Source organism: Crocuta crocuta, unplaced genomic scaffold (assembly GCF_008692635.1).
Source record: "Crocuta crocuta isolate KB4526 unplaced genomic scaffold, BGI_CrCroc_1.0 scaffold288, whole genome shotgun sequence".
In the NCBI taxonomy this organism is placed as follows: Eukaryota; Metazoa; Chordata; class Mammalia; order Carnivora; family Hyaenidae; genus Crocuta; species Crocuta crocuta.
The window spans coordinates 3,466,112-3,492,793 of record NW_027532607.1 but is presented as its reverse complement, the minus strand read 5'-3'; the positions used below and the strand labels follow the sequence as shown (position 1 = coordinate 3,492,793).

Genomic DNA, 26,682 nt, shown 5'->3' with positions numbered 1-26,682 from the left:
CAGTCTCCAGTCCTCCCTAACTCCCCTCCCCAGCCAGCCAGTCTGCTTTCTGTCTCTGGATTTGCCTGTTTTTGGACATCATGTATAAATGGAATCATGTATTATGTGGTCCATAGTGACTGGTTTCTTTGACCAGGCATAATGTTTCCAGGGGTCATCCGTGACGTAGTCTGTGTCAGCATTTTGTCATGCCTTTTTATTTCTGCGTAGTCTTCCATTTGTGGATGGTGCCACATCTTGTTTATCCATTCATCAGTTGATGGACACTTGGGTTGTTTCTACTTCTTGGCTATTATGAATATTGATATGAACATTCATGTACAGGTTCTTATGTGGACATATGCTTTCTCCCTCTTGTATAGATTCCCAGTGGTGGAATTACTGGGTCATTAAGCTAACTCTGCATCCAACCTTCTGAGGAACTTACATTGCCTCTTATGAAAAGCTATTTTTTAAAAACTAGACAAGATACTAGCCTTAAGATATTTTATGACTACAAAATATTTTGTACAGAATCTTCCATAGAGGTACTGCTGTATGGAGTAGCTGTCACAGGCTAAGTAGTTTTCATTGTAACACTCTATTTTCAGATACTAAGAATCAGAATATTTAAATATTTACAGTATGTGCATTTTTTAACCTTTTATAAAGATTAGCTCTGTCCATTGACCTATCTTAATCGTGTATCAGGAGCTTTGAAATAGATATATATTTAAGCCCTTCAGTAAAAATAAGAAACATCGGTAGATTTTAAGAGAAAAATATTATGAATTCCACATTCGAGAGTAAAAGTTTCACTTACATAAATGTCTTTGTTTCACAGATATAAAAGAAGTTTTAGATTCTGACAATGATAAATCCTTTAAGGAAGAACCAATGGAAATAGATGATGTGAAAACAGAGTCAAATATAGATTATCAGGAAAGTTCTCAAGTAGATGTGGTCAATGTCAGTGAGGGTTTTCATCTAAGGACTAGTTATAAAAAGAAAATTAAATCATCCAAACTAGATGGACTTCTTGAAAGGAGAATTAAACAGTTTACACTGGAAGAAAAACAGCGCCTCGAAAAAATGAAGCTGGAGGGTGGAATTAAGGGTATAGGAAAGACCTCTACAAGTTCTCTGAAAAGTCTTTCTGAGTCACCAGTAATAACAAAAGCAAAAGAAGGGTGTCCAAGTGACTTGCTTAGACAAGAACAAAGCCCTAATGCGAGTAATGTTAAATCTGAAGATTTGATTCGGGGATGTTCACAGAGTGATTCCTCAATTCTTGGAATCAGTGATCCTGATCATACAACAAACAGACTTTATCCAAAAGATCAAATGTTAGATGACGTCTCCATTCAGAGCCCAGAGACAAACTGTCAGAAACAAAATTCTGTTGGAAATGACATAGATGAAAGTCTCTCTGAACCTTCAAGTAAAGGCCAGGAACCTAGTAAGATTAAAACCAAAGGAAGTGATTTTCTCACTGAGGACTCCAAACTAACCAGTACAGATGAAATTGGTACTTTGATCTATAAACACAAAAAACCACTCATACAGGAGGATAATGACACCATTGTTTCTCCTTCCCAGAGCCCTTCATTTCCATCGGTACCTAAAAGTACCGATGATAGAGGTATCCCATCTCTGTCAAAAGCAGTGGACTTTGAAGGAAAACTGGGATGTGACTCTGAATATAATAGCACTTTGGAAAATAGTTCTGATACTATGTCTATTCAAGACAGCAGTGAAGAAGATATGATTGTTCAGAATAGCAATGAAAGTATTTCTGAACAGTTCACAACTCAAGAACAAGGTATTGAAGGCTTGGAACCATTTAAATGTGAGTTTGTTTCAGATAAGTCTGGGAACTGTGATAAGAGACCACAGAGTAAGGTAACCGAAGCAAATGGTAAAAAACCAAGTCAAGAACAGAAATTAGAGGAGAGATCAGTTAATAAATGTATTGATCAAGTCAATCCAAAAAGTAGCACTGACAAAAAGAATAATGAAAATCGAGAGTCAGAAAGGAAAGGACAGAAAGCAAGTCCCTTTCAAATAAATGGAAAAGATAATAAATCTAAAGTATATTTAAAAGGGGAATGCTTGAAAGAAATCTCTGAGACTAAAGTAGTAAGTGGCGATGTTGAACCAAAGCTTAATAATATAAATAAAATAATTCCTGAAAATGATATTAAGTCTTTGAGCGTTAAAGACTCTGCTATAAAGCCATTCATGAATGGTGATGTCATCATGGAGGATTTTAATGAAAAAAACAACGTGGAAACAAAACCGTGTTTACTGAGATCTTCCGATGCTGGAAGCAACTACCAAGGTGGCCTAGCAACCCTGCCTTCAACCAAAGAGTCTGAGGGTGTACACACTGCCACACCTCCACTGTCTTGTCCAGAAAGCAGTTCAACAAATCAGGTAGAAGATATGGAAATTGAAACCTCAGAAGTTAAGAAAGTTACTCCCTCACCTGTTACTTCTGGAGAGGAATCTAACCTCAGTAATGATTTTGTTGATGAAAATGGTCTGCCCACCAACAAAGATGAAAATGTCAATGGAGAGTCTAAGAGAAAAACAGTCATCACAGAGGTCACCACCATGACATCCACAGTGGCCACAGAATCAAAAACCGTAATCAAAGTAGAAAAAGGCGATAAGCAGACTGTGGTCTCCTCCACAGAAAATTGTGCCAAATCCACTGTCACGACCACCACTACAACAGTAACAAAGCTTTCCACACCCTCCACAGGCAGCAGTGTGGACATCATCTCTGTGAAGGAGCAGAGCAAAACTGTGGTCACCACAACAGTGACAGACTCCCTGATGACTGCAGGAGGCACTCTGGTAACATCTATGACTGTGAGCAAAGAATATTCCACAAGGGACAAGGTGAAACTCATGAAGTTTTCAAGACCCAAGAAGACCCGTTCAGGTACTGCTCTGCCATCCTATAGAAAATTTATCACCAAGAGCAGCAAGAAGAGCATATTTGTTTTGCCCAATGATGACCTTAAAAAGTTGGCCAGAAAAGGAGGAATTCGAGAAGTCCCTTATTTTAATTACAATGCAAAACCTGCCTTGGACATATGGCCATATCCCTCTCCAAGACCAACCTTTGGTATCACTTGGAGGTATGTACTTTAAAATGTATTTGGGAAGGGAGAAAGTCTTTAGAGCGGTATCTAGTAAGCATATCTCATTTTTTTTCTGTAAAAAATGAGATATAATTGGGATAAGACAGGGAAGCAGAAATTTAACAGGCCAAGTTAGTAATGGAAATAAGATACAGAGAATCTTGAATTTGGCCAGCTGGGAGGTACCAAAGTTTACTTAGGCAAAAATGTTAAAAGACCGAAAAAAAAAATGTGGGAATTCTTTAAAAATGAAATTCAGTTTTACTTTTCACAAGACAGAAGAAACATGTCAAACATAGTTGTTTTTGTCGTCTAACTTTCCAAGTTCCTGCCATGTGTTTCCCTTAGGAATGAGAGAATTACAGGATTGGATAATCAACTTTCTAGAATTTTGTATTTTATTTCTATTAGATAATTCATAAAGACATAAGACATAGGAGACATGCCTGTGAATCATACAAGGTTCATCATGATTTGGAAATCCTCCTAATGTAATTTATTTGCATGATAAACATTTGTTTTGGAGTTCTCTGTTATTTATGTGCGAAGAGGTAGTCTCCGAGAGCCCTTAGGAATGATTTTTTTTTTTAACCCAGAAATAGTCTTAACTTAAAATTTTCTGGGCATTAAGCTTTGGGGATGAGTCATAAGTTTGTAGTGCTGGCAGTTGTAAGATTGTGTAGTTTTATATTGGAAAGGATCTTAGAACGTCTTATCTTTTCTAGATGTGTAATAATTTGCCTCTGGCCACAGAGTGACAGAGTTAGGAATAGTGCCCGGTTTTCCTAAACCCCAGTCCAGTACTTTATCTGCTATATCACATTTTCACATATCTGTCCTTGCTTTGTCCTTTTTCATGTCCTTCTCTTTTTATCTCTTCACCCTCACCACTGGAAGGATGAAACATAAACGCTGAAAACATTAAAGAGTTCTGTGGGCCATGCTCAGGAGTCAGGAACAGTCTTGATTTCGGCTAGATTTTGACAGGAACCTAAAATTATTTCAGCAAGTGACCAGGCTGACTCCATTTCACTTTAGGCTTCATTTCTTTGTGTCTGTGGTTCCACTTTCTTTAAGTTAAAATTATACCCTTTTTTTTTTTTTTTTTGGTTTCTTTTATATTAACAGGTGGCTAGTATGATAAAACAAAACCCAAACCAAAACAAAATGTGAATGAGTACTCTTGATAGAGGAATTAACTTATTAATATGACCAGTCGTATTTGGTTTGACCAAGGTTTTTGTAACTCATCTTTTGATTTGAATTAAAATATCATCACTCCATTACACATTCAATAGAGACAGCTGAAAAGTCCAATTTCTCTGCAGGGCCTGCAATGAAGGATTTGCAGAATCCTGCAGGGAATCAAGGAACTCTTCATTACAGTTCATGGAATTATAGGATTACTCTGCACTTTTCTGCTTTCTTCATTGAGAGCGGTCCCAAAATGTATCCTTGACTGTCCTGCAGGTAACTTCTTTCCCACTGGAAAAGTTACTATGTACAGATACTTTAATTACAATGACCTGGCAGTTGTGGAGGCCGACCTTTCTGCTCTTTTCTTTACTCAAGTGGAAGGTAGGCTCAACTGGGAAGTACTTGCCTCTGAACCAGTTCTGATCACGTGTTGCCCAGGGCCCTTTTCTGCACGGCTGGGTTTCAGGAGCCTTGTATTGTTATGTTTTAATATGCACTGTGGGCACCACTGGTATCTGTTTAGTTAACTTCTCATTTTTTAATGGAAGGACATACCTTCCTGTACATTTTAAACAGATATTGCCGTCAAATATATGCTAACGTCTTAATTTGCTGAAGTTGAGAGAAACATAATTCCTTTCATCTAACAGAGGCATGGGTAAATATGTAAAATATTCTTGACTTTAGAATGCATTTTTAAAAAGTGTATTGCTATAAAAACCATGCATGTGAAATGCATTTTTATACTCACACTTGAATAAATTATGTCTGATGCTTAGCGTAGAAGCTAAGACTGTCAGAGGTGCATGTTTGATCTTTATTAATTCACTGGGAAGGCTGAGCAGTAGTGAAAAGTGAAACTTGTCTTGTCAACTCATTAGGCCTCTTTTTTCTTCCACGCTGTCCATTCCCTTACTTCCTTTTTCCCGGGCCCTGACTCTGTCTCATGATCACTTTGATCCAGTAGCCGTCTCCCCGGTGCTGCCCCAGCGATCTCCTAAAAGGCAGATCTACCCTGTGAATGTTCTGACTGAGCTGAGCAAGCCTTCAGCTGCGGGGCTGGAAGGGGAGAGCCTTCGTCGCCCGTCCCCCGCCCCATCTGTGAGAAGCACTTCCCTTCATGGCCCGTCCTACACTGCAGAAGTTTCTGAGGGCTTAATACAGATCGCCTTTAATGCTCTTCTTTTATCCTTCCATTTGGTGCGGACGTTCTGGCTCTGCCCTCCTCTCTCATGCCGGCTTCATCTCTTGCCGCACTGCCACACCCCTGCCCTCCAGTCCTGGCACACCACATGTGGTTCCTGGGAAGAAGTGTGTTCTGTTGCTCACTTTCCTCCTGAGCATACGTGCAGCCACCCCCGCATCCTTGTCCTTTGAGACTCCAGCAAAGCTCTGATCCCCGTCCCTGAGCCGAGTCAGGTGCCCCTCGTGCTTTCCTCTGTCACAGCTCTGAGGATGTAGGAGTGGGTCATAATTCATGTCCCTGTCTCCAGCTCCTTTCAGTTATCTAATCTAGAAGGAACGCAAGTATTCTTCCAATGAATGCATGAATGAATAGGCTGCTGGCGTGGTCCCCACCTGGCGGTGATTCCATTGTAAAATTGAGACGCATTGAAGTTGCTGTTTGACTGTAGAGAACGATCTGAGGAAGAAGAGAGAATGAGAAACATTTCTCTTTTCAAATGCATCTCCATTGGGCGTCCAAAGTTCCCTAGGCATTTCTGTAGGATGTGGTCTGAAAGTGACCCGTACTTTACCCCCTCCCGGGANTTTGCCCATGTCAGAGGATTCACAGGGTGGCAGCACAGGAACAAAGTACTGCTGTCACAGTCGAGGTGAGAACTTAAGAAGCTGCGGCAACTTTTTGGCTGGAGCGTTCCCTTTCTCACATGTTCATTTTCCCAGCTTCATGTTTAGAAAAGGAAACATTGCCTCTTAAATACAAATGGTCTAAGGTTTACCTTATTCTACCTCTGTTAGAAGAGGAAATTATTTTCATTTTATAGGTTTTCTGTACACCGCAGTCAGCCAGTGTATTTATTTAAGTATTTAAGCTATGTCAACAAGAGTGTTTAATTCATTACTTAAAGACCACTAATAGAGAGTTGAGACCCGAGGGCTTTTTAAAAATATTTTTTGGTCAGTTCCGTTTTGGGACAACATTTTCACTGCTGTGGTAAATTCGTTTTGAAATGTATCTTTCATATTAGAAGAATATCTAAAATGTTCAGTAACTTTGCACAAAATGCTTAGTAAAAACCTGAACACAGAGATTCCATTGTCTCCTGATCAATAACTTCTATGGTATTGTCTTTTTTTATTATTCATTGTGTTGTAGAATTCTAAAACTACTAATGCGGTTAAAGTGTTAGTAGTAGTAGCAGGTGTTCATCACCCAGTAGTTCATCTTTTGTAGAACCACCATTTGGATACAGAATTTCTTTTCATTTGGAAAGGTCTCGGTGGATTTGTGGGGGATCTTTTTGTTGTTGGGTTTTGAGAAAAGTTAAACAGTTTCAGTTTGTTTCAGCACAAATCAGTTAAGATTTTATCCTTCAAAATTCTTACCACATTTAGTAACACAATTATGTCCCTGTATTTTGTTCTCCTTTGTAATTTCCCTAACTTATGTTTTGGAATTAGGCTAAATGTTATAAGATCTTCATAAATTCTTGCCATATCAGTCTTACATTGAAACATGCTCATTTAACAAATTTATATGGCGTTTGAAGTGACATACAGACCCTTTTAAGTTGTTAGATGCATGATATGCCCAGGAACAAAAAAGTTAGTTTATTAAGGGACATAGACTAGCCAAAGTGCTTACAAAATTGTATTATAATTACTAATAATGAGGACATGATATAGTCCTTCAGTTTAATAATAGAATGTGTACGTGTGTGTGCATGCACGATACATATGTCGTTTCTCTTGGGTTTTCCTTTCAGGTATAGACTTCAGACTGTGAAGTCCTTAGCTGGAGTGAGCCTTATGTTACGGTTACTGTGGGCAAGCCTCAGGTGGGACGACATGGCGGCCAAGGCTCCTCCTGGAGGAGGGACCACACGGACAGGTAAGCACTTTCCATTTTCTGGTCTAAGTTGAAAAGAGTAAATCACTTGACAGCCCACTTAATTTTAAGCATTTTTGCTATTTATTAAAACATAATGCTCGTGGGGCGCCTGGGTAGCTCTGTCGGTTAAGTGTCCGACTCTTGATTTTGGCTCAGGTCATGATCTCACAGTTCATGAGTTTGAGCCCTGCATCAGGCTGAGCTGCCACTATGGAGCCTGCTTGCTTGGGATTCATATTCTCCCCTCATCCCTTCTCTGCCCCTCCCCAGCTCGTGCACATGCATGCTCCACCCCCATCAAATATAAATAAACATTAAAAAAATATATATATATATAAAAATAAAACGCTTGTGTTTTTAAAATACAGCTTTGCTAAAGTTTGGCAGCACATGCTGTAAGATGCTGGGGGCTAGGAAAAGGGGGTTAAATTCTAAGGTGAGTCTCTTACATATGAATCAGTCTGAAGTTTTAAAAGATCTTATTGTCACAGAGAATAAATCAGTTAAACTGGGACATCTAGAACCCTGTGCTTGCTGCTTCTCTCTTCTCTTAATTATTTTGACTGTTTTGCCACCAGACACTAAGCTGCCCCCAAACAGCATTTTGCTCAGTTTAGAGATTTTCCGTGAGGAAGAAACTCCGTATTAGTGCAGCCTGGCAGTGATTCTGAAGCCATTAAGTCATCACATGTTTTCAGAAGTTTATTCCATGTGTGTCTCCTTTTTAAAGCACCAGATGTTGTACTTTTCTAGTCTCTGACTATTTTAGGTGGTTATTAATACTATGTGAATTAAATCACCATAGAAACATCTGAAACTGAAATCACAACAACAGAGATAATTAAGAGGCGAGATGTTGGTCCTTATGGCATTCGATCTGAATATTGTATCCGGAAAATCATTTGCCCCATTGGAGTTCCAGAAGCACCAAAAGGTAAGGAATAGAAAGAATTCTGTTCTTTGTTATTGACCTGTTGGCCACATCTTTTATGAATTAAAATTGGATTAAATTTGTTTCCTTATCTTTTCATTCAACCTTTGAGAAAGATATCTTTTCATTATAATATATTTTTTAAAATTGTATTCAGTAAACATAGCAAGATTCCAATAGACACACATGGATACCATAGGGATTGTGCCAAACACAGGGAGGGTGCAGAGAGCTGTAATAATACTTCTTATAATCGACATGTGGAACAGGGACTGATACTAGACCATCAGCTTCAAGAGGGCGGCCACCGGGTCCTTGTGGTTTGTGTAGTCCCGACACCTGCTGTGGACTCAGGCCCAGGAGCGGTCACCGCACATTGACGACTCAGGGGTTAAAGCTGTTTTGAAATACTTCAGTTCTTGGGGGAGAAATGATCTAACAGTGATTCAGGAAACATTTATGGAATACCCACATGACGGGCACTGGACAGCAAATACATGGAAGGGTTGGATTCAGCCGCTCTTCTCAGGGAAGTGAAGATGACGGTGTAGTGTTGTAATACTATAACATGAGCGTCACAACTGTTACTAGAAGGAGTGCAGTCAGTGACTAGATTCAAGAGATCATAAATAGATTAAAGATCAGTGTTATTTTATATGTCCAATAAAACCATTTAGGGGAAAAATCTGTTACAAAATAGGTAAAAAGAGAATGCTGTCCTTAGATAGAAACATACTATTTAATAGAAGTTAGTTGTTCCAAGATGTATAAATTTAAATTTTGATATTTGATTGAATTAATCCAAAGGTTCATCCTGGAGAATAAGTGAGAGCAGATTTTTTGAAAAGAACTTCAGTAGGGGTACCTATCCTCGTAGAATGACGAAGTAAATAGTGTGACTGAAGCAGCAGTGTCCTGGAATGGAAACAGACCGCTCAGTTGATGGGCAGAGAAACAGATGCAAGAGGCAGTTTCTAACCAGTCTTTAGTCTTGACCCCAGAGCCTTCAATTCAAATGGCTGCAGTCTCCTTGAGTCACTTTTCTTTGCCTCTTATCTCTTTGGATAACCTAAGTCCGTCTGCTATTTCAGTTTTCTTCAGCTGCTTCTCTGCTCCCTGAACGAATGGAAGGCTCAGTGCTTGCCTCTCCCTGCTTTTTATTTTTAAGATCTTACATTAGGAGATTTTACCTGTACTTAATAGTTTCCTATCCCTTCTTTACATGGACAACTTTAAAATCCCCCTTCTCAGTGCTGTGATGGGGAAATAACACATTGCCAGAGTTGTACATGGCAAGGACACTCAGCCCAACTGTGTGCGAGGAACCCAGTAGGCTCCTTGAAGGACATTGTATCCATGGTGGGGTCTGAAGGATGAACAGGCATTAGTCATGTGAGGGGGAATGAGGCCAGGAGTAGTGTTCCGGGAAGATGGAACAGGTCCTAGGCCTTTTATGTCAGGAGCCAGCAAACCTGGCCCATGAGCCTTGACCCATCACCTGCTTTTGTTAATAAAGTTTGATTGGAACACAGCCATGCATGCTCACTTATGTGTGGTCTCTGGCTTGTTTCATGATACAAAGGCACAGTTGAATAGTTGTTAGAGAGACCATCTGGCCCGCACAGTGTAAGGTATTTACCATCTGGCTCTTTAAGAAAAAGTTGGCCAACTCTTGTTTTTCATGATAAAAGAGGAGATGTCAGAAGTACCGCAATTTTAAAGCTATATTGCTTAAAATACTCTGATTTACTTTCCAAAGAAACACCTACACCTCAGAGGAAAGGCCTTCGATCAAGTGCACTGCGGCCAAAGAGACCAGAAACGCCCAAGCAAACTGGCCCTGTTATTATCGAAACTTGGGTAGCAGAGGAAGAGTTGGAATTATGGGAGATCAGGGCGTTTGCTGAAAGGTAAGGAAATGGTTAACATGTGGTCAGATATTTGACGCTTTTATCACTTCGGAATTGAATTACCACCTTAAGAGTTTATTCAGTATGTCCTAGTTAATTTTACTTCCCCTTTTGATTTTAAGTGCTAGTAGCTATATACCATTTATTCAAGTCCGATTTCTAATTTTAATGTGTTGTATCCACTTGTCAGTTTCTAATTTATCTTTTAATGTTCATTTTTAAATCGAAATAATTTCATATCTTTTTATAATATGAAAGTCAACCAGATTTCACTTAGTATTTCATGCCAGATGCCTAACAGTGTAGTTCTGATAAGATGTCTCCTTCGTTTCCTGCAGAGTGGAGAAAGAGAAGGCACAAGCAGTCGAACAACAGGCTAAGGTTAGTGAACAGAAGAAGGCAGAGGACTTCAAGGCCCAAATGGAGGCTCACCTCTCACAGCAGCGCTTGGCTGCCCGGCAGGTGGGGGAGCTGGAACCTGTCCCACCTGGCAGAGAGTTGTTGACATTTTTAGCCAAATCCGTGTGCACCAAAAGCCCAATGATGATATATTCACGCGGTTTTATTTATTATCTAAAAGTCAATGGGTAATTTTTTGTTGTTACTGAAGTATAGTTGACACACAGTGTTACATTAGTTTGAGGAGTTTGTGGGTAATTTTCAAAGGTAACGTTTTCTTGCAAAGTTCTTATCTATAAGATCTCTGTAGTCTATGAAAAAGCAAATTGTACTAAAACTCTGTAAGAGTTTGGTGTGATTAAGGAACATAAAGCTACTGATGGTTTCTTTGCATTTCCCTGCTATAAATAATATATATATAAATATATACCTGCCTCAATACTAGGAACCCACATTAAAGATGAATAATCCTTTTTCCTTTTGAGAAAATACTCTGAAGATTTTTTTAACCAATTTAAATATATAAACTTTTGGATATAGAGGGACTAGATACATGCCTATTGACAATATCATTAACTTAGTTATACTTAAGTATTTAAACATTGCATATCATATCAACCAAAGTATTCATTTCGTCTCATATTTTATAAAACGTTTTTAAAACATTTTTTTAAGTAGGCCACACACCCAGCACGGAGTCCAGCGCGGGGCTTGAGCTCACAACCCTGAGATCAAGACCTGAGCTGACAACAAGAGTCGGATGCTTAACTGACTGAGCCACCCAGGCACCCCAGATATTCTTTTAAATTTTCGTGCATCTTTCACGTTGGTTTACTGTAGGCCATAGCCTTCACTTGCCTCATGGCTTGAGATCACAGCACTTTGGGATATTGTCATGTCCATCTGTCCATTCATGGAAAAACTAGCTAGTTGTTTTGTTTTTCATTTTATGGATGTATTTTGTCATCTCTACAGTGAAACCTAATGTTTTATTTTTAAAATTTTATTTAAATACTTATTTACAAATACAGTCAGCATTTCCAATTTTGTTTGTTTTTTTTAATTTTTTTTAATGTTTTAATTATTTTTGAGAGGAAGAGAGAACGTGAGCAGGGGAGGGTCAGAGAGAGGGGGAGACACAGAATCTGAAACAGGCTCCAGGCTCTGAGCTAGCTGTCAGCACAGAAGCCCGACGCGGGGCTTGAACCCATGAACCATGAGATCCTGACCTGAGCCGAAGTCAGACGCTTAACTGACTGAGTCACCCAGGCACCCCAACATTTCCAATTTTGAAGGCATATCCTCAGGGAATAATATGTGTTCAGTTTCCTTGTCTCCTTTTTTTTTTTAAACTGAATCAGATGACATCTCTAAGTATACAAAACTGAACTCCTTTTCTTCTGAAGAATGAGAAACTATGTGAAATACCTCACATTGTATTCAGGTGCATAGGATGTTTCCAGAAGCAGATCAAGATTGGCTGTGATGTCACCGGTGAGCAGTTTCCAGGGGAAGGAGGTAGTACAGCACTATGGTGTTGTCGTAGTACACTTCTCACCTCCACCGGTAGCTAGCTCCGCCCGGGGCCAGTCACACACAGTCTCTCCCCGAGTCTCAGTTTCCTTATCTTTAAGTTATAATACCAGCAACTCTGTTGGGTCAGTCTTAAAAAAGCATTAAAAAGATAGTGATGATAAAGCATTTGCCACCAAGTTTGAAGTCATTGCCACCTATTGTTTTTACGTGTGGAAGCTTACGCTGTCATGTTGGTAAGGTCGGGAAATGTTAGCAATCTGTGATGAAAGGTGTACAAATCGACTCGTATAGTGTGATCAGATTATACTTCTCTGCATAAAATAGTCTAAAATATTTTTCTGCTAAAAGTTTAAACTGAGTGAGATAAGAAGCTTAAAAGATGTTTTATTATAATTTTCACCTTGCTTACTTGCATGTTTGTCAACTTGAATAGTGATTAAATATTGACATGTGTTTACAATTGGATAAATTAACATCACAGTAAACCGGAAACGCTTTACAGTTCCCATCATGTGCTGTGTGCTCTAAGTCCCACCCCAAGCAGCAAGGTGTACCTGTCTTCAGGAAGATGACCCATGTTCTCATTTATTGGCCATCTGGAAGGTGGCATTTGTAGAGGCCGGAAAAATTTGATGGCTCTTAATTTTTTTTAATGAAAGACTTACTGCTTTTAATAAAATATATGTGGTTTAGAGTCACAAAAATGTTGCCTTCCTCAAGAAATTAAATTGAAGGGCAAAATTAAGGACATATTTTCAGAAATAAAATATTTTAGAAATCTGGTGCAGTTTCTTAGATTTGGAGAAACTGTGGCTGGACTTCTTGCAGAACGGCATGGTTTTTATTTAGAACTGTTTTGGTTCATGTTTTCTCTCCCTGACTTTTCTAGAAACGATTGGAACAGCAGAAACCCACAGTAATTGCAGCTTCCACCACTTCCCCAGCAAACAGCACGACTAGTACCATCTCTCCGGCGCAGAAAGTTATGGTGGCCCCCATAAGTGGCTCAGTGACAACCGGAACAAAAATGGTACTAACTACTAAAGTTGGGTCTCCAGCTACAGTGACATTCCAGCAAAACAAGAACTTCCATCAGACCTTCGCTACGTGGGTTAAGCAAGGCCAGTCAAACTCAGGTACACAGCTGTTATTAAAGAAAAGATTGCTTTCGTTCAGGAAAAAGAAATTTCAATCGCTTACCGACTGAAGTGAAACATTTCTTTAGAGAATTGTTGTTGTTTTTTTCCCTGCAGCTGATTGAGCAAACAAGCTGCCGCAGTTGGTTTGTTACAGATGATATTCATAATGTGACATGAGCGAAACTCCTCTCTTACATTAGTTCACTTTCAACATTTACATAGTTCACTTACTTTGAGTGGAGAGGAATGTTTTTCTTAAAAATACAAAAATGAGCCACATTTCATGCATTGGTGCCCTTCCTAGAAGTCACTACGTTGCTGGTTATTTTAAATCTAAAGCTTATTAAATGTCTTATACCCCATTAGCCACCAGCACAGCTGCCACATCTGCTCCAACCATTGCCAGCACAGGTCAGACGTTCCAAATTACAGGCAATCCAGTCACTATGGCAGGAAAAGTAATTACCAAACTGCCACTTCCTGCAAACAGCAAGATTGTCGCTGTAAATGTGCCAGCAACACAAGGAGGTAAGGGAAATGTGGAGAGTTTTAATTCACATTTGCCAGATCATACTGTTGCCATTATTTTTCATTTCCTTTTCACTGATTTCAGTCCTTGGACCTCACATTCTATGTAGCCCACTATGAATCCCTGCCACACGTAGTTTCTCCTCAGAAACCCAGCGACACCTGATGCTTTTTCTTAAAAGGGCAGTTGTTAATGACTTCCTCATCTTTTTTTAAGGCGTTGTTCAAGTACAGCAGAAAGTCCTGGGTATCATTCCATCAAGTACAGGTACAAGTCAGCAGACCTTTACTTCATTCCAGCCCAGGACAGCAACAGTCACAATTAGGCCCAATACCTCAGGCTCTGGAGCAACCACAAGCACTTCACAAGTAAGAGTTCGCTACAGCCTTATTTGGTTTTGAAGTGTTAACCACACCAGGTTGGAGTTTTTAGAATGGCCTCTTCCAGGAGTAACTTAGCTTCTAATCTTCCTTTCCCTTTTATTTAATCTATGACAAGGTACTGATTTTTTAAAAGATCTGTTACGTATCAAAGCATAAATGATACATAAAATGTTAATTTTCAACATATAGGTAATAGCATATTAGTTTATGAATCATAAGAAATGCTTTCTAGGATTTTGTAAAGAAAATCCCTTCATATAAAACAATGGATAGCATTGGAGCCCCGAGGGAAACCTGGTATGCAGCTGAGAAGTGAGATGAAAAATAGAATCCGTGGCAGTATAGCTCGTTTGTTATCAGCCGATGCACACACATTAGATACACCATTTCCTTGGCTCTAGCATCATCGAAAAGGTTTCAAGTTTTGCAGACTTGAAAACGTTCTGAACCTAACTGTAAAACTGAAAACAATAGGCTCCATGGTCTTTTCTCTAAAACTGTGAAAGGACATTTGGTTTCTGATCTTATATTCTGTGGGTGACAGATAGGTATTGAACCTCCGGGAGAATAGGACCCAACATTTTCCTCTGAGCAACTATGGTGATTATAGAACAGAGCTTCACTGAGTCTTGTTCCTTCCTTCTAGTCTAATCTGTAGGCTGTAATTGATATCAGTGACAAAGAATCTCGTGTGATCTCATATGGGTTAAGTTTTCTCCCCTCAGAATTCCATCTTTATTCTGATGCTTCATATAATTGAAAATGTAATGCCCAAGAACCTTTGTCACTTCTGTAGATCTAATTATCAATATAAAATGTTTAAAGATCTGTGTTCTAAGTCCATCATGCTTTTTTTGTCTTTTAAAAGCATTTTAATTCATTGCCCTTTGTGTCGTTTATAGGTAATCACAGGGCCTCAGATCCGCCCTGGTATGACGGTGATTAGAACACCACTCCAACAGTCAACACTAGGAAAGGCAATTATTCGAACACCTGTGATGGTACAGCCAGGTATTCATCCCTCCAGCATTTTCATTATGCATCTAAACACCCAGTCTAGGAAATCTATATTGGTCTGTATTGGCCACTTTACATACTAGAAAATACTAATTTGAATGAATACTTCAGGCCATGATCGTATAGTGGTTAGTATTCTGCGTTGTGAGTGAATACTTCACAGCGTACTAAATTTCTAATCCATTGTGGAGGACATCCATAGATGCTTTGCCAATAAGAGAAAAGTAGATCCAAGTTTGCTTAATAAAAATGTTTTAGAAACCTCTAGTAGATGGAATATATACTAATTCAAATCATTGGAGTAAAGAAAATGAACAAAGAACAGCAGTCTGTGTGGCAAAAGAGATAAAATCTAGGAAACAGCCAAGAAGCATTTAAATGGAAAGCGTAAAAAAAAAGATTAAAGAGGCAGTATCAGCCTTTCATTAATGTGAATAAGCTAAAGCTCCCATATTAAAAGCTGAACACAAAAGATTGAACAGAAAACCCAACTGTACATTTATGAGAAACATAATTACCACAAAGGTAAATAATAAAAAGATGGGCAAAGACCAAAAAGAGAAAGAAAAGAAACAGGATGGGGCTTGGGGGCAGAGGACACGGATTGCCCTACTGATATTAAACAGAGTAAAAGTCCATGGTTTTTACATTGTCTTAAAGATAAAAACTTGCAACAAGGGTGCAATTTGGGATCTTTAAGAACCAAATAAGATTTCATTGGAGTGTATAAAGCAAAAACTATTTGATACCAAGGAGGGATTAACAGAAGCGTCATAGACCAGAAACAGGCCGCATGCAACTGTCAAACCTTCAGGAATACATTGGCTTTAAATATTTGTGGGCTGTTTGTACCAAAATGGTCACATAATGAGTCATAGGCAAAACCTGATGAATTCTTTCCAAAAAGTAGAAATTGTATAGCCCACATTCTTCAGAGTAAAGCTAGAAGTTAATAATAATTTATTCTACTGATTTTTACTTGCTTGGAAACTTAAAAACAAGTGTTTTTATAAGTAAATTTTAAGTTAAGGAAACATCAAATGCATAGTTTCAAGCACATTATTAAGTAGCACCTGAGTCGTGCTGCGAAAGCTGAACTCAGAGGCAAATTAATTCAGTAAATACTTGAGCACCTACTCTAGGCAATTAAAATACATTGGAGAACAAAACAGACCCAAACCCCATATTCTTAAGTCTTTTTGAAAACAATTTTTTAACCTTTATTCGTTTTTGAGAAAAAGAGAAAGTATGCGGGCACATGAGCAGGGGAGGGGCAGAGAAAGGGAGAAAGAGAATCTGAAGCAAGCTCCAGGCTCCAAGCTGTTAGCACAGAGTACGACACAGGGCTCAAACTCACCACCCACGAGATCATGACCTGAGTCTAAAGTTGGACACTTAACAGGTGCCCACCTGTTATAAGCCACCCAGGTGCCCCAATATATTCTTAAGTCTTAATCAGCTGTTTAAATACATATATATAAAATATGTAAAACAAGTCTTAAAGAAAACAGGAAGAAGTAAAGTGAAAGTACAGATAATAATTAGGAAACAGAAAAGGGCTAGGTGCCTGTCTGGCTCAGTTGGTAGAGCATGTGACTCTTGATCCTTGGGGTTGTCAGTTTGAGTCCCACTTTGGATGTATAGATTAATAAAATCTTTAAAGAAAGGAGAAGAATAGAAAAGGGCAAATGTTATTAAAATAAACCATTCTTTTGCAACTCTAATCTTGAGAAAGAGGAACAAATTGCTAGTTTATAGAATTCTACTATAAAAGTAGAATGAACTTTTTTTAACCAAAAGAGAATTGTTCATAGGTATCTTTCTAATAAGACTTTGGAGAGGGACACCTGGGTGGCTTAGTCGGTTAAGCATCTGACTCTTGATTTCAGCTCAGGTCATGATCTCATGGTTTGTGGGGTCGAGCCCATATATTGGGCTCTGTGCTGACAGCATGGGACCTGCTTGGAATTCTCTCCCCTCTCTGTGTGCTCCTCCCCTACTTGTGCTATCTCTTTCTCTCTCAAAATAAACTTAAAAAAAGAAAAGACCTTGGAGAATTCTTATCGTCCATATTCAGGAACTAAATCAGTTTGAATAATGAGGCAAAAGTGTATACTGTGCTTATAAATGTCAAGTCTCGATGACTCATCTCAAGGAAAGAAATTGCCAAGTTGCTATAGGATTACCTACAAAAAAGAATTCTAAACCTTGGTTTTATGGTAAAATTCTTTGAAATGATTAGGAAGCAATTTCTTTCTTATAAAAAAAAGTTCCAGGGTATAGGGAGCAGAAAAGATTAAATCTTTTCCATTCAATTTGCAATTTTATCTCAGTTCTAATACAAAATAAAAAGTATTGTTTTGTTTTTCTTTTTAAAGCTTATTTATTTAATTGGGTGGGAGGATGGGGCAGAGAAATAGAGAGAATCCCAAGCATGCCCCACATAGTCAGTGTAGAGCTTGATATGGGGCTTGAACTCACAAACTGTGAGGTTATACATGCCCTGAGCCGAAATCAAGAGTCAGATGCTGAACTGGCTGAGCTACCCAGGTGCCCTTGTTTTGTTTTTCTAAAAGCCTAAACAGGATTTACCCTAGAAAATAAAGTATGATTCCTATTTCACTTAATGCTGCAGTGACAGTTTGTAAAATTCAGTATCTATCATTGTTCAAAAATAGCTGTCAGGTAACTAAAGGGAACAGTAAAACTAATGTAAAAGAGAAAAAGAATTATAAATGACAAATGGTAATATACTTACAAAACTGAAAAAATTTGGTGATTGCAAGGTGTATAGAGCCTTTTGTTCCCTTTTGCCTTCAGGTATGTGTTTGACTTGCATATGTGAGTCCATAAATCCATAGTGACACATGAGTGTGTCTTGCTTATCAGGGAAAAAGCAAGACAGCCAGTGGATCTGGTGCCAGTGAAGACGGGGAGGAATTCTAGGAGTTGGGGCTGGAGAGGTGGAGAGGGGTGGATGTGCGTAGTGTATCTCTGATTGTGGGCAGATCGATCAGCTTATCCTGTTCCTCCCACCACACTAGCCTTTCCCGAAATAGAATCCACGGACTCCCTGGATGTAATAAAAATTTATTTAATATTTGCATTTGCACATTGGTGATCATCTCGAAACAGATTACATACATGTTGGGGATCGTCTGAATGACCATCGTATGATCATTACAAACCTTTTAATCCATTCGTGTTTATGATGACATCGTATCAGTACCAGGGGATCAAGTAAAGTCATTTTTCATGCATTGTTCCTCAAACTGCAGTACAGGGACATACTGTGGGGTCCAGAAGTTCTCAACTTAAAGCACTTGACTTCCCAAAATGTACCTTTTTTTTTGGTTCATGTTAATAAATGGATGCGAATAATGGAGAAAAGTTTAGAAGAAAGAGTAATGATGGAAAATGTACACTACCAGTTGTTAAAACATATTAATACATGACCAGAATCAGCACTGGTAACAAAGGAAACTAAACCAATAGAAGCACTTGAGGCATTACATGTGAGAATTTGCAGTGTGACAAAGCTGTCATTTTGAGTCAAGAAAGACAGACGGGACTTATCGTAAATGATAGTAGAAGTATCAGTTTATATTTTGGGGTGGGGTGGGGTTAAACCTCCCAGCGTATATCATGACTAGGCACCTACTTGAAAAGGTAGATCTGATTAGAGAATGCAGGAAAACTTTAAAAGTGATTATTAAAGCTACAATAAGGAAAACAGACACACACAACTTTGTTAAAAAGAAACAAAAGGCAGAATGCAAAGCAGGAGAAATATATAGTTATAATTTATACCTTTAATCCCTAAAAATCAACCATAAGTAAGTAGGAAATGTAGAGAAGTGGGAAGGAGTGTAGAGAGTTCACACATGAAGCATAATGACTTGACCAGGATCTAAAGGCTGACCCTGTATAGTAATTGAGGAAATTCAGATACCATGAAACCATCATACCGTTTCTGATGGCTGGTAGATTGTACTTTAGTAATAGCAGGTAGGGTTGCCAGGGTTCTATTCTATTTCCAGTGAAATAGAATCTTGGTAATGGTGAGAGTGTGAGCTGGGATAACCTATTTAAATTCAGTTAGGTACTGGGGCACCTGGGTGGCTCAGCCGGTTAAGCGTCCAATTTCAGCTCAGGTCAGGATCTCACGGTTCGTGGGTTCGAGCCCCACGTTGGGCTCTGTGCTGACAGCTAGCTCAGAGCCCGGAGCCTGTCTTCAAATTCTGTATCTCTCTCTCTCTGACCCTCCCCTGCTCACACTGTCTCTCTCTGACTCTCAAAAATTTAAAAAAAAATAAAATTCGTTTAGGTACTGTGTTCCTACTAGAAACCCAGTAATAGTGAGGGGAGTTTATTTTAAGGAAAGAACTAGAAGTGCATAAAAATTTATGAACAAGGATTTCACCATAGCATTATTTATTAAAAGATAAAGGAGGAAGGTATTCTGAGTATCAGAAGACATTCAGTGTTATACATGTACAAGAATATTAAACACCATTCATTAAAAGAAATACAAGAAATACGATATATTCACCTATGGAACAAAAGACAGAAAATGAATGTAAAATTTCATAAATGTGATGTTATTCACTAATTAATGAGTTAGGACATTATAAATGTGAAATTAGTTACCAGATAATTACTCTTAGCAACTATTCCATAGGAGGTGGGAAGGGGAGTCCACCTGTCTTTCCCTCAAGTTTCAGCAAGTTAAATGAGAATTAAAGTTTTTAGAAGACTGTTGAGCCATCTGAATTAAAATTAACTCATCCAGTAGATGTTTATTGAGGAATGAACTACGGATGCCTTCTTTGAGCATTTTGCCCTGATGTTGAGGATATAGTGATCTTGACCCTGTGGGTCTCCCAAACTGTCTGATGAAGAGCTGTAAGAAGAGCTCATTTATAAACCTGGCTGGTTCAGAATAGTCCTGTTATGTTTAAAATTCATAGGAAGTCATTATATATTAGATTGTCATCTTATATTAAATATTCCTAAGGAAAGGCAGCCTTATAAAATGGCTTATTAAATCTATCTTTTTCCTTCAGTCTTCCCTCTTGTTATTTTAGCTTTAGCCTCACAGGAAGAATATTGTTTTTTCAGTCTCCTGCAGATAGCAGGAAGTGGGGAATGGCTGTCAGTGAGCTGAGCGAAAACAGGTGGGAATCTGGGCATGGATATGTCTGAGCGTAGCTTTGGGCTGAAGGCATCACATGAGTCTTTTTGAAAACGGAGAAGAGTGCATTCACCTGACGTGTTGAGCGGTATTTCAACTCGAAATATTGCCTGGGGGCATATAAAAATTCATAATGTTTTGCTGTTTGTGTAGGCGCCCCCCAGCAAGTGGTGACCCAGATCATTAGAGGGCAGCCCGTTTCCACCGCAATCTCTACTGCTAGTACAGTTTCCTCAGCACCCGGGCAGAAAGGAATAACTTCGGGAGCACCCAGTGCAAATCTGCAGTCTTCACCCTCCCCGGCCCCTCGCCCCCAGCAGGGACAGGTGAAGCTCACCATGGCTCAACTCACTCAGTTAACACAGGGCCACGTAAGTAATGGCATTTCATTGTAACTCTCTTTTTTCAGTTTTTATTTGTAATTCCACTTAGTTAACTCTAGAAATGACCTCATTTGTTGTTGTAGTAAGTTTAAAAACAGGTACTTCTCAGAAGGTTAAAATGTACTTTTTTAAAGAAATGGCTGCTTTGTAGAGTCAAACAAAAATACTTCTTAAAGGTGAGATATAATCAGTTTCCGTTATCTAGAGCCCTTAGACTGGGAACTAAAACAGCCAGGTGGATAACCCTCCTAAGTACCAAAATGTTATTCGTTGACCAATTTCCATGAGAAAAATAAAATTTGAGTACCTGAGCTGTTTCCTTGCAAGATTCAAGTGTTCTCAGTTCTTCTAATAGTAATCAGTAGGTTGAGTGCAGTTCCTTTAAAAATCCAAGGAGATTTTCTTGTGGAAACTGACAGGCCGATTTTTTAAAATTTTAAAATGGAAGTGCAAAGGAGAAAGAAAAATTATAATATTTTTGATGAACAGGAGGCTTTGGCCCTATATGACGACCTGATATAAAAATATTGATGATAATGTCTCACTCACTAGTACAGAAGGGTACAGACAACTCGGACAGAGAGATGAATAGCACAGCAGAGAGTGCAAAAAGTGACCTGTGCACATGTGAACGCTTGTTCCATGATAGCGATGTCATTGCAGGTCATTGAGAAAAGAGCAGACTTTCCAGTAAATGGTGCTGGGACAATTGAGTTTATGTGGAAAACTGTGAAACTGGGCCACTACGTCATTTCCCAGCTCCTTTCCAGGAGGATAAAAGTCCTACCTGTGAAGGGTAAGAGTATAATACTTTCAGAAGAGAAGATACAAGAATACCTTCCTAACCTTAGGATAGGAAAGAAAGGCTTTGTTACTTACACACGAAAACACTAACCATAAAGGAAAAGATTTATAAATTTAGCTCCATTAAAAATAAGAACGTCAGTTCGTCAAACATTATAAAAAGTAGTACAAAGACTTATCCAAAACACATGAAGAATTACTAAAAATCAAGAAGGCAAAAGAGCAAAGCTCAAAAAAAAGAGCAAACAAACTTGACAAGGAGAGAAGACATTTAAATGTCTATAATCAAAAAACCTACTAAACTCCATTGGTAGTGAGGGAAACGGATATGAGAACCATGTACGTAAGAGGTTGTTAAAAATTAAAATGTTGGACAAGATGAAGAGCAGACAAGAGACAAAATAAACTTCCATGTGCAACTGCAGGTAATCATTTGGAAGACTCCTAGGCGTTACCTGGCAAAGTTGAGGACATGGATATCTCAGGTCCAGGAATTCTCCTATATTCCCTAATGAAGTTCTCGTTCACGTGAACAACAGGATAATGACCCTGAGTATTCATAGCCGCATAAAAACTGAGAACAGCCCAAATATCTGTCTACTATCAGTTCAATAAATTGCGTACGATCCTACACTAATGAGAATGAAAACCTGTGGCCACACAGAACCCCATTGTTGAGTGAAAGGAGCAAGTAAGAAACTTACATTATGATTCCATTTGCATAAAATTCAGGAACGAGCAAGACTAGCTGTATTATATAGGGATTCAGGGCTACTGCACTGTCTACCGAGAGTGGCGTCCTTCCCATCCCGTTCTTCGTGGACGGTGTTCTTCAAGTTGTGACCCTGTAGCCCCATACAGATCTATACGCAAGCAGTAGCACTATGAAAAAGTGTGAGGTTACCAAAACAGTGAGAACAGTGCTGCCCTCCAGTGGAAGGGAAGGGTATGGAGATGAGAGCAGATCGCAGCAGGGCCTTCTCTGATACTGGTGATGCTGACCTGAGTGCTGATTTTATAGATATTTACTTTATACTTATTTTTAACTATACTTGGTGTTTTATGTATTTGTGAATATGTAAAAAAAAATTTTTGGAATGCAAGAGTAAATAAGGACGCATGAGTAAAGCAAATGTATGTTAGTATGTGAACTTGGTGGCTTCAGCCTGGGCTGTTGGGAATTTGGGGTGGGTTGTTTTACTTTGCTTTCTAACTCTCCACCATGTCCCTAGTAGTTAATTTTCTTGGATTAATAAATCCTGGACAGAAGTGTCAGTACAGAGTTTTTAGTTCCCGGTCCCCATTTTGGTGACTACTCAGGCATTAGCAACCCTCATGACTTGATGTTTCCATTCCATGTCTAAACCCTAAGCTTTTCATACTTTAGCGCACACAGACACATACTGTACATAATCTGGTACATACTGAAAAAGTGAGACCAGGAGACCTGAGTTTTTCTCACCTTTAAGTTGGCCTGTAACTTTGGGCAAGTGACAGGAACTTTTTAACCTTGAATTTCTTAATTGGTGATAATATCATAGTAGTATTTTCTCTCCCTACTCCATGAAGTCACAAGTCCATTGTGAGAATCAAATGGGACCGTGTGTAAAAAGACGCTTTGAAAAGTATAAAATAATACAATTATAAGATGGTTTAAAATCAGAATTTTGTGGAGACATCAGTCATTCACATCAGTGCCCTTATTTCATGAGATTGTAGGGAAGTTTAGATCTGGAGGAGTGGTGTTGCTTGTACGCAGATACCTGGCTGTCCGTTTGCAGAGCTGGGACTGGAACTCCGGGTCCGTTAGTTCAATCAGTCTTTCCAAATAAATATTCTTATTTTGGCTTCTCTGAATTCCTTTTGATGCTGTTCTATAGACCTCCAGATACATATTTTCATTATGTTAAAAGGATCTTTCCAGCGTAAAAGTGGTATATTTAAAGGTTGATGCTTCGAACACTGTTTACCTGTTGTCTGTTGTTTTCCATAGGGTGGCAATCAAGGTTTGACAGTAGTAATTCAAGGACAAGGTCAAACGACTGGACAGTTGCAGTTGATACCTCAAGGGGTGACTATACTTCCGGGTCCAGGACAGCAGCTCATGCAAGCCGCCATGCCTAATGGTACCGTGCAGCGGTTCCTCTTCACGCCTTTGGCAACAACAGCCACGGCAGCCAGCAGCACCACCACCACCGTTTCCACTACGGCAGCAGGTAACACTTGGGATTATCAGAAGTGCCGCGTGTTATCCCACAAGTTGCTGGGCTAATAGAGGGAAAGGAGGCCCGGTGTTTATCTTTGGGAGGATGTGCCTGCAGCCAGTGAGCTTAAGAGGTGACCCGTTAGCCTCACAAGATCTCTTGTTCCTACAGGTTCCCTTGTCCCCTCCTTCACCCCATAAAAATATAGGAAATTGGGGTGGGGGCCCAGAGCAGTGGATGTCATGGTAACTGCCCACATTTGCTTGTCGCCCAGCCTTGTGGGCACCAGTGGAGTCACGCAGGTCATCTCGGGGAAGGTGGATCTCTCCACGCTCATGGCTTGCCCTTGAGAGCTGCAGGTCCGGAACCACCGTGTTAGCCTCCCACTGCCGGCTGCTGTCACTGCACCGCACGAGAAAAATGAGGGTTTAACGTTAGCCTGTGCCAGAAGTCGTGGCTGATTTCTAGGAAGAGGGCCTGGCTCCCCGCTTAGGGGAGTCCTAAGTCAAGCCTGTCTGTAGAACATTTCTAAGGCATTAGTCTTCTTTACTGAAATCCAGAATTCTCACCTTTAGGAAATCCCCTGCAGATTCTTCTCTAACCAAGGTTCTGTGTTCCAGAGTCATGGAAACATTTGGTCTTTCTTTTTCACAGGTACAAGTGAACAAAGACAGAGTAAATTATCACCCCCGACACAGGTGCCACAAGCCAAAACCTTGCCACCAGCTCAGTCATCAAGTGTGAGTCATCCAGAAGCCCAGCCGCAGACTGCTCAGCCCCAGCCCCCAACCCAGCCCCCATCCCCAGCTCAGCCTGAAGTGCAGGCTCAGCCTGAAGTGCAGACCCAAACAACTGTCGCATCCCATGTCCCTTCTGAAGCACAGCCCGCCCAAGCACAGTCCTCCAAACCCCAAGTCGCAGTACAGTGTCAGCCTCAAAGTAATGTCCAAGGACAGTCTCCTGCTCGCGTCCAAAGTCCACCACAGACTCGAATACGTCCATCAACTCCATCCCAAGTGTCTCCTGGACAGCAATCCCAGGTTCAGACTACAACCTCACAACCGATTCCAATTCAGCCACATACATCTCTTCAGACACCTTCCCAGGGCCAGCCACAATCACAACCCCAGGTACAGTCTCCAACTCAAACTCTTTCATCAGGACAGACGTTAAGTCAAGTTACTGTTTCATCCCCATCCTGTCCTCAGCTACAAATACAGCAGCCGCAGCCCCAAGTCATTGCTGTGCCTCAGCTGCAACAACAAGTCCAGGTTCTCTCTCAGATCCAGTCACAGGTTGTGGCTCAGATACAGGCTCAGCAAGGTGGTGTGCCCCAGCAAATCAAACTCCAGTTACCTATTCAAATTCAGCAAAGCAGCCCTGTGCAGACTCACCAGATTCAGAATGTGGTTACAGTGCAGGCAGCCAGTGTGCAAGAGCAGTTGCAAAGGGTTCAGCAACTCAGGGATCAGCAGCAAAAGAAGAAGCAGCAACAGATAGAAATTAAGCGGGAACACACTCTCCAAGCTTCTAATCAAAGTGAAATCATTCAGAAACAGGTAAAGTTATTAAGTAAAAGCAGCATGTTCAGTAGCTTGAATTATTGTGCTGTGCAGTAGACCTAGTGTTGGTTGTATCAGGTTTCCTACAGGAGACAAAGTCACTGACGGTTCAATTTAGAAAGCAGCACTGGATTGACGAGGAAATAATGAATGACTGCCATGGCTTGGAACTCTTTGTCGGATGTAACGATCAGTGCTCATTAGAAAAACTGCCTGTATTTGGGGAGAACTAAGATGGGAAGGACGGAGTTAGGAGTTTCCGGACCATGGATAATGAAACTTGAAGGTCAACCAAGTTCAAAGCCACCCGGGGAACAGAGGCGCCCTGAAGTTATTTGCGGTTGCCACTTCTTAGTTTGCATGAGGAACACATTACAGACAATTGAAACTCATTTGCATTTCTAACCACACCCTTGTTAGAGGTTGAGATTCTTCTATTCCCTAGCTCAGATAAAAAGTGGCATCCTACCATAGCATCTTAGTGAAGTAAGGCAGTTTAGAGGAGTTAGAATTATTCTACTTAAAATGAAGTCACACGTAGAAGACCCTGAAGCATTCCTGGGGGAAGCTGTCTTTGTATCAACAGCATGTACCACTCAGCATTAGTCAGGGGGTTGAGTGTGGATTTCCAGTGTCCCCAGGTCCGGAGACCTGCGTTCGGTTCCCAGGTCTCCTATTCAGTCCGTGCCACTGTCCTCTCTGCCCTGAGCTCTGTCTCCTCATTAATACTCCCTTTCTTTCCAGCCACACAAGATTATTGTAATGATTAAATGAGGTCATGTGTGTAGAAACACTTTGTATTTTATGTTTTACTGGGATATGTTTGACATACAGCAGTGTATAAATTTGAGGTGTACAGCAAGTTGATTTGATACGTGGATATTTGGAACACGATGGCCATCGTAGCAGCAGTCAGCCCCTCTGTCACGCCATAGGAGCATCATTCCTTTTCAGTGGTTGGAACAATTAAGATCTTGTCTCCTAGAACGTTTGATGATCCTAATGCAACATCGTTAGAAGTACTTTTTAAACGAAAAAGGGATTTTAAAGGTGTATGGTAATATTCTTATATATCGACGTCATATAAATGTTCCAATGCGTTATTACCCAGCTTTTAGTACTTTGTAGTATGTAAATTGAGAATTGTTGCAGTATGTGTCTTTATCCTAATCTGTGCAGAGTGGGATGGGGAGGAGAAATTAATACCTAGGGAGAGAGCCTAATGTTAAAAAAAAAAATGGCTTTTGCAGAGTAACAGCTGGGTTAAAATTACAGCTTACATTACTTATT

General features: G+C 39.8%; 1 protein-coding gene across 1 annotated transcript in view; it reads left to right on the top strand.

Moving 5' to 3' along the window:
• Positions 1 to 26,682, top strand: part of BPTF (bromodomain PHD finger transcription factor) — a 190,425-nt gene that overhangs the window by 138,613 nt on the left and 25,130 nt on the right. Inside the window, exons 17-28 of the mRNA XM_077780359.1 lie at positions 824 to 3,128; positions 7,277 to 7,401; positions 8,207 to 8,335; positions 10,092 to 10,242; positions 10,581 to 10,704; positions 13,067 to 13,313; positions 13,683 to 13,844; positions 14,062 to 14,213; positions 15,131 to 15,239; positions 20,593 to 20,810; positions 23,620 to 23,842; positions 24,485 to 25,389. Coding sequence (XP_077636485.1) covers positions 824 to 3,128; positions 7,277 to 7,401; positions 8,207 to 8,335; positions 10,092 to 10,242; positions 10,581 to 10,704; positions 13,067 to 13,313; positions 13,683 to 13,844; positions 14,062 to 14,213; positions 15,131 to 15,239; positions 20,593 to 20,810; positions 23,620 to 23,842; positions 24,485 to 25,389 — 4,850 coding nt within the window. The remainder of the gene's footprint in view (positions 1 to 823; positions 3,129 to 7,276; positions 7,402 to 8,206; positions 8,336 to 10,091; positions 10,243 to 10,580; positions 10,705 to 13,066; positions 13,314 to 13,682; positions 13,845 to 14,061; positions 14,214 to 15,130; positions 15,240 to 20,592; positions 20,811 to 23,619; positions 23,843 to 24,484; positions 25,390 to 26,682) is intronic.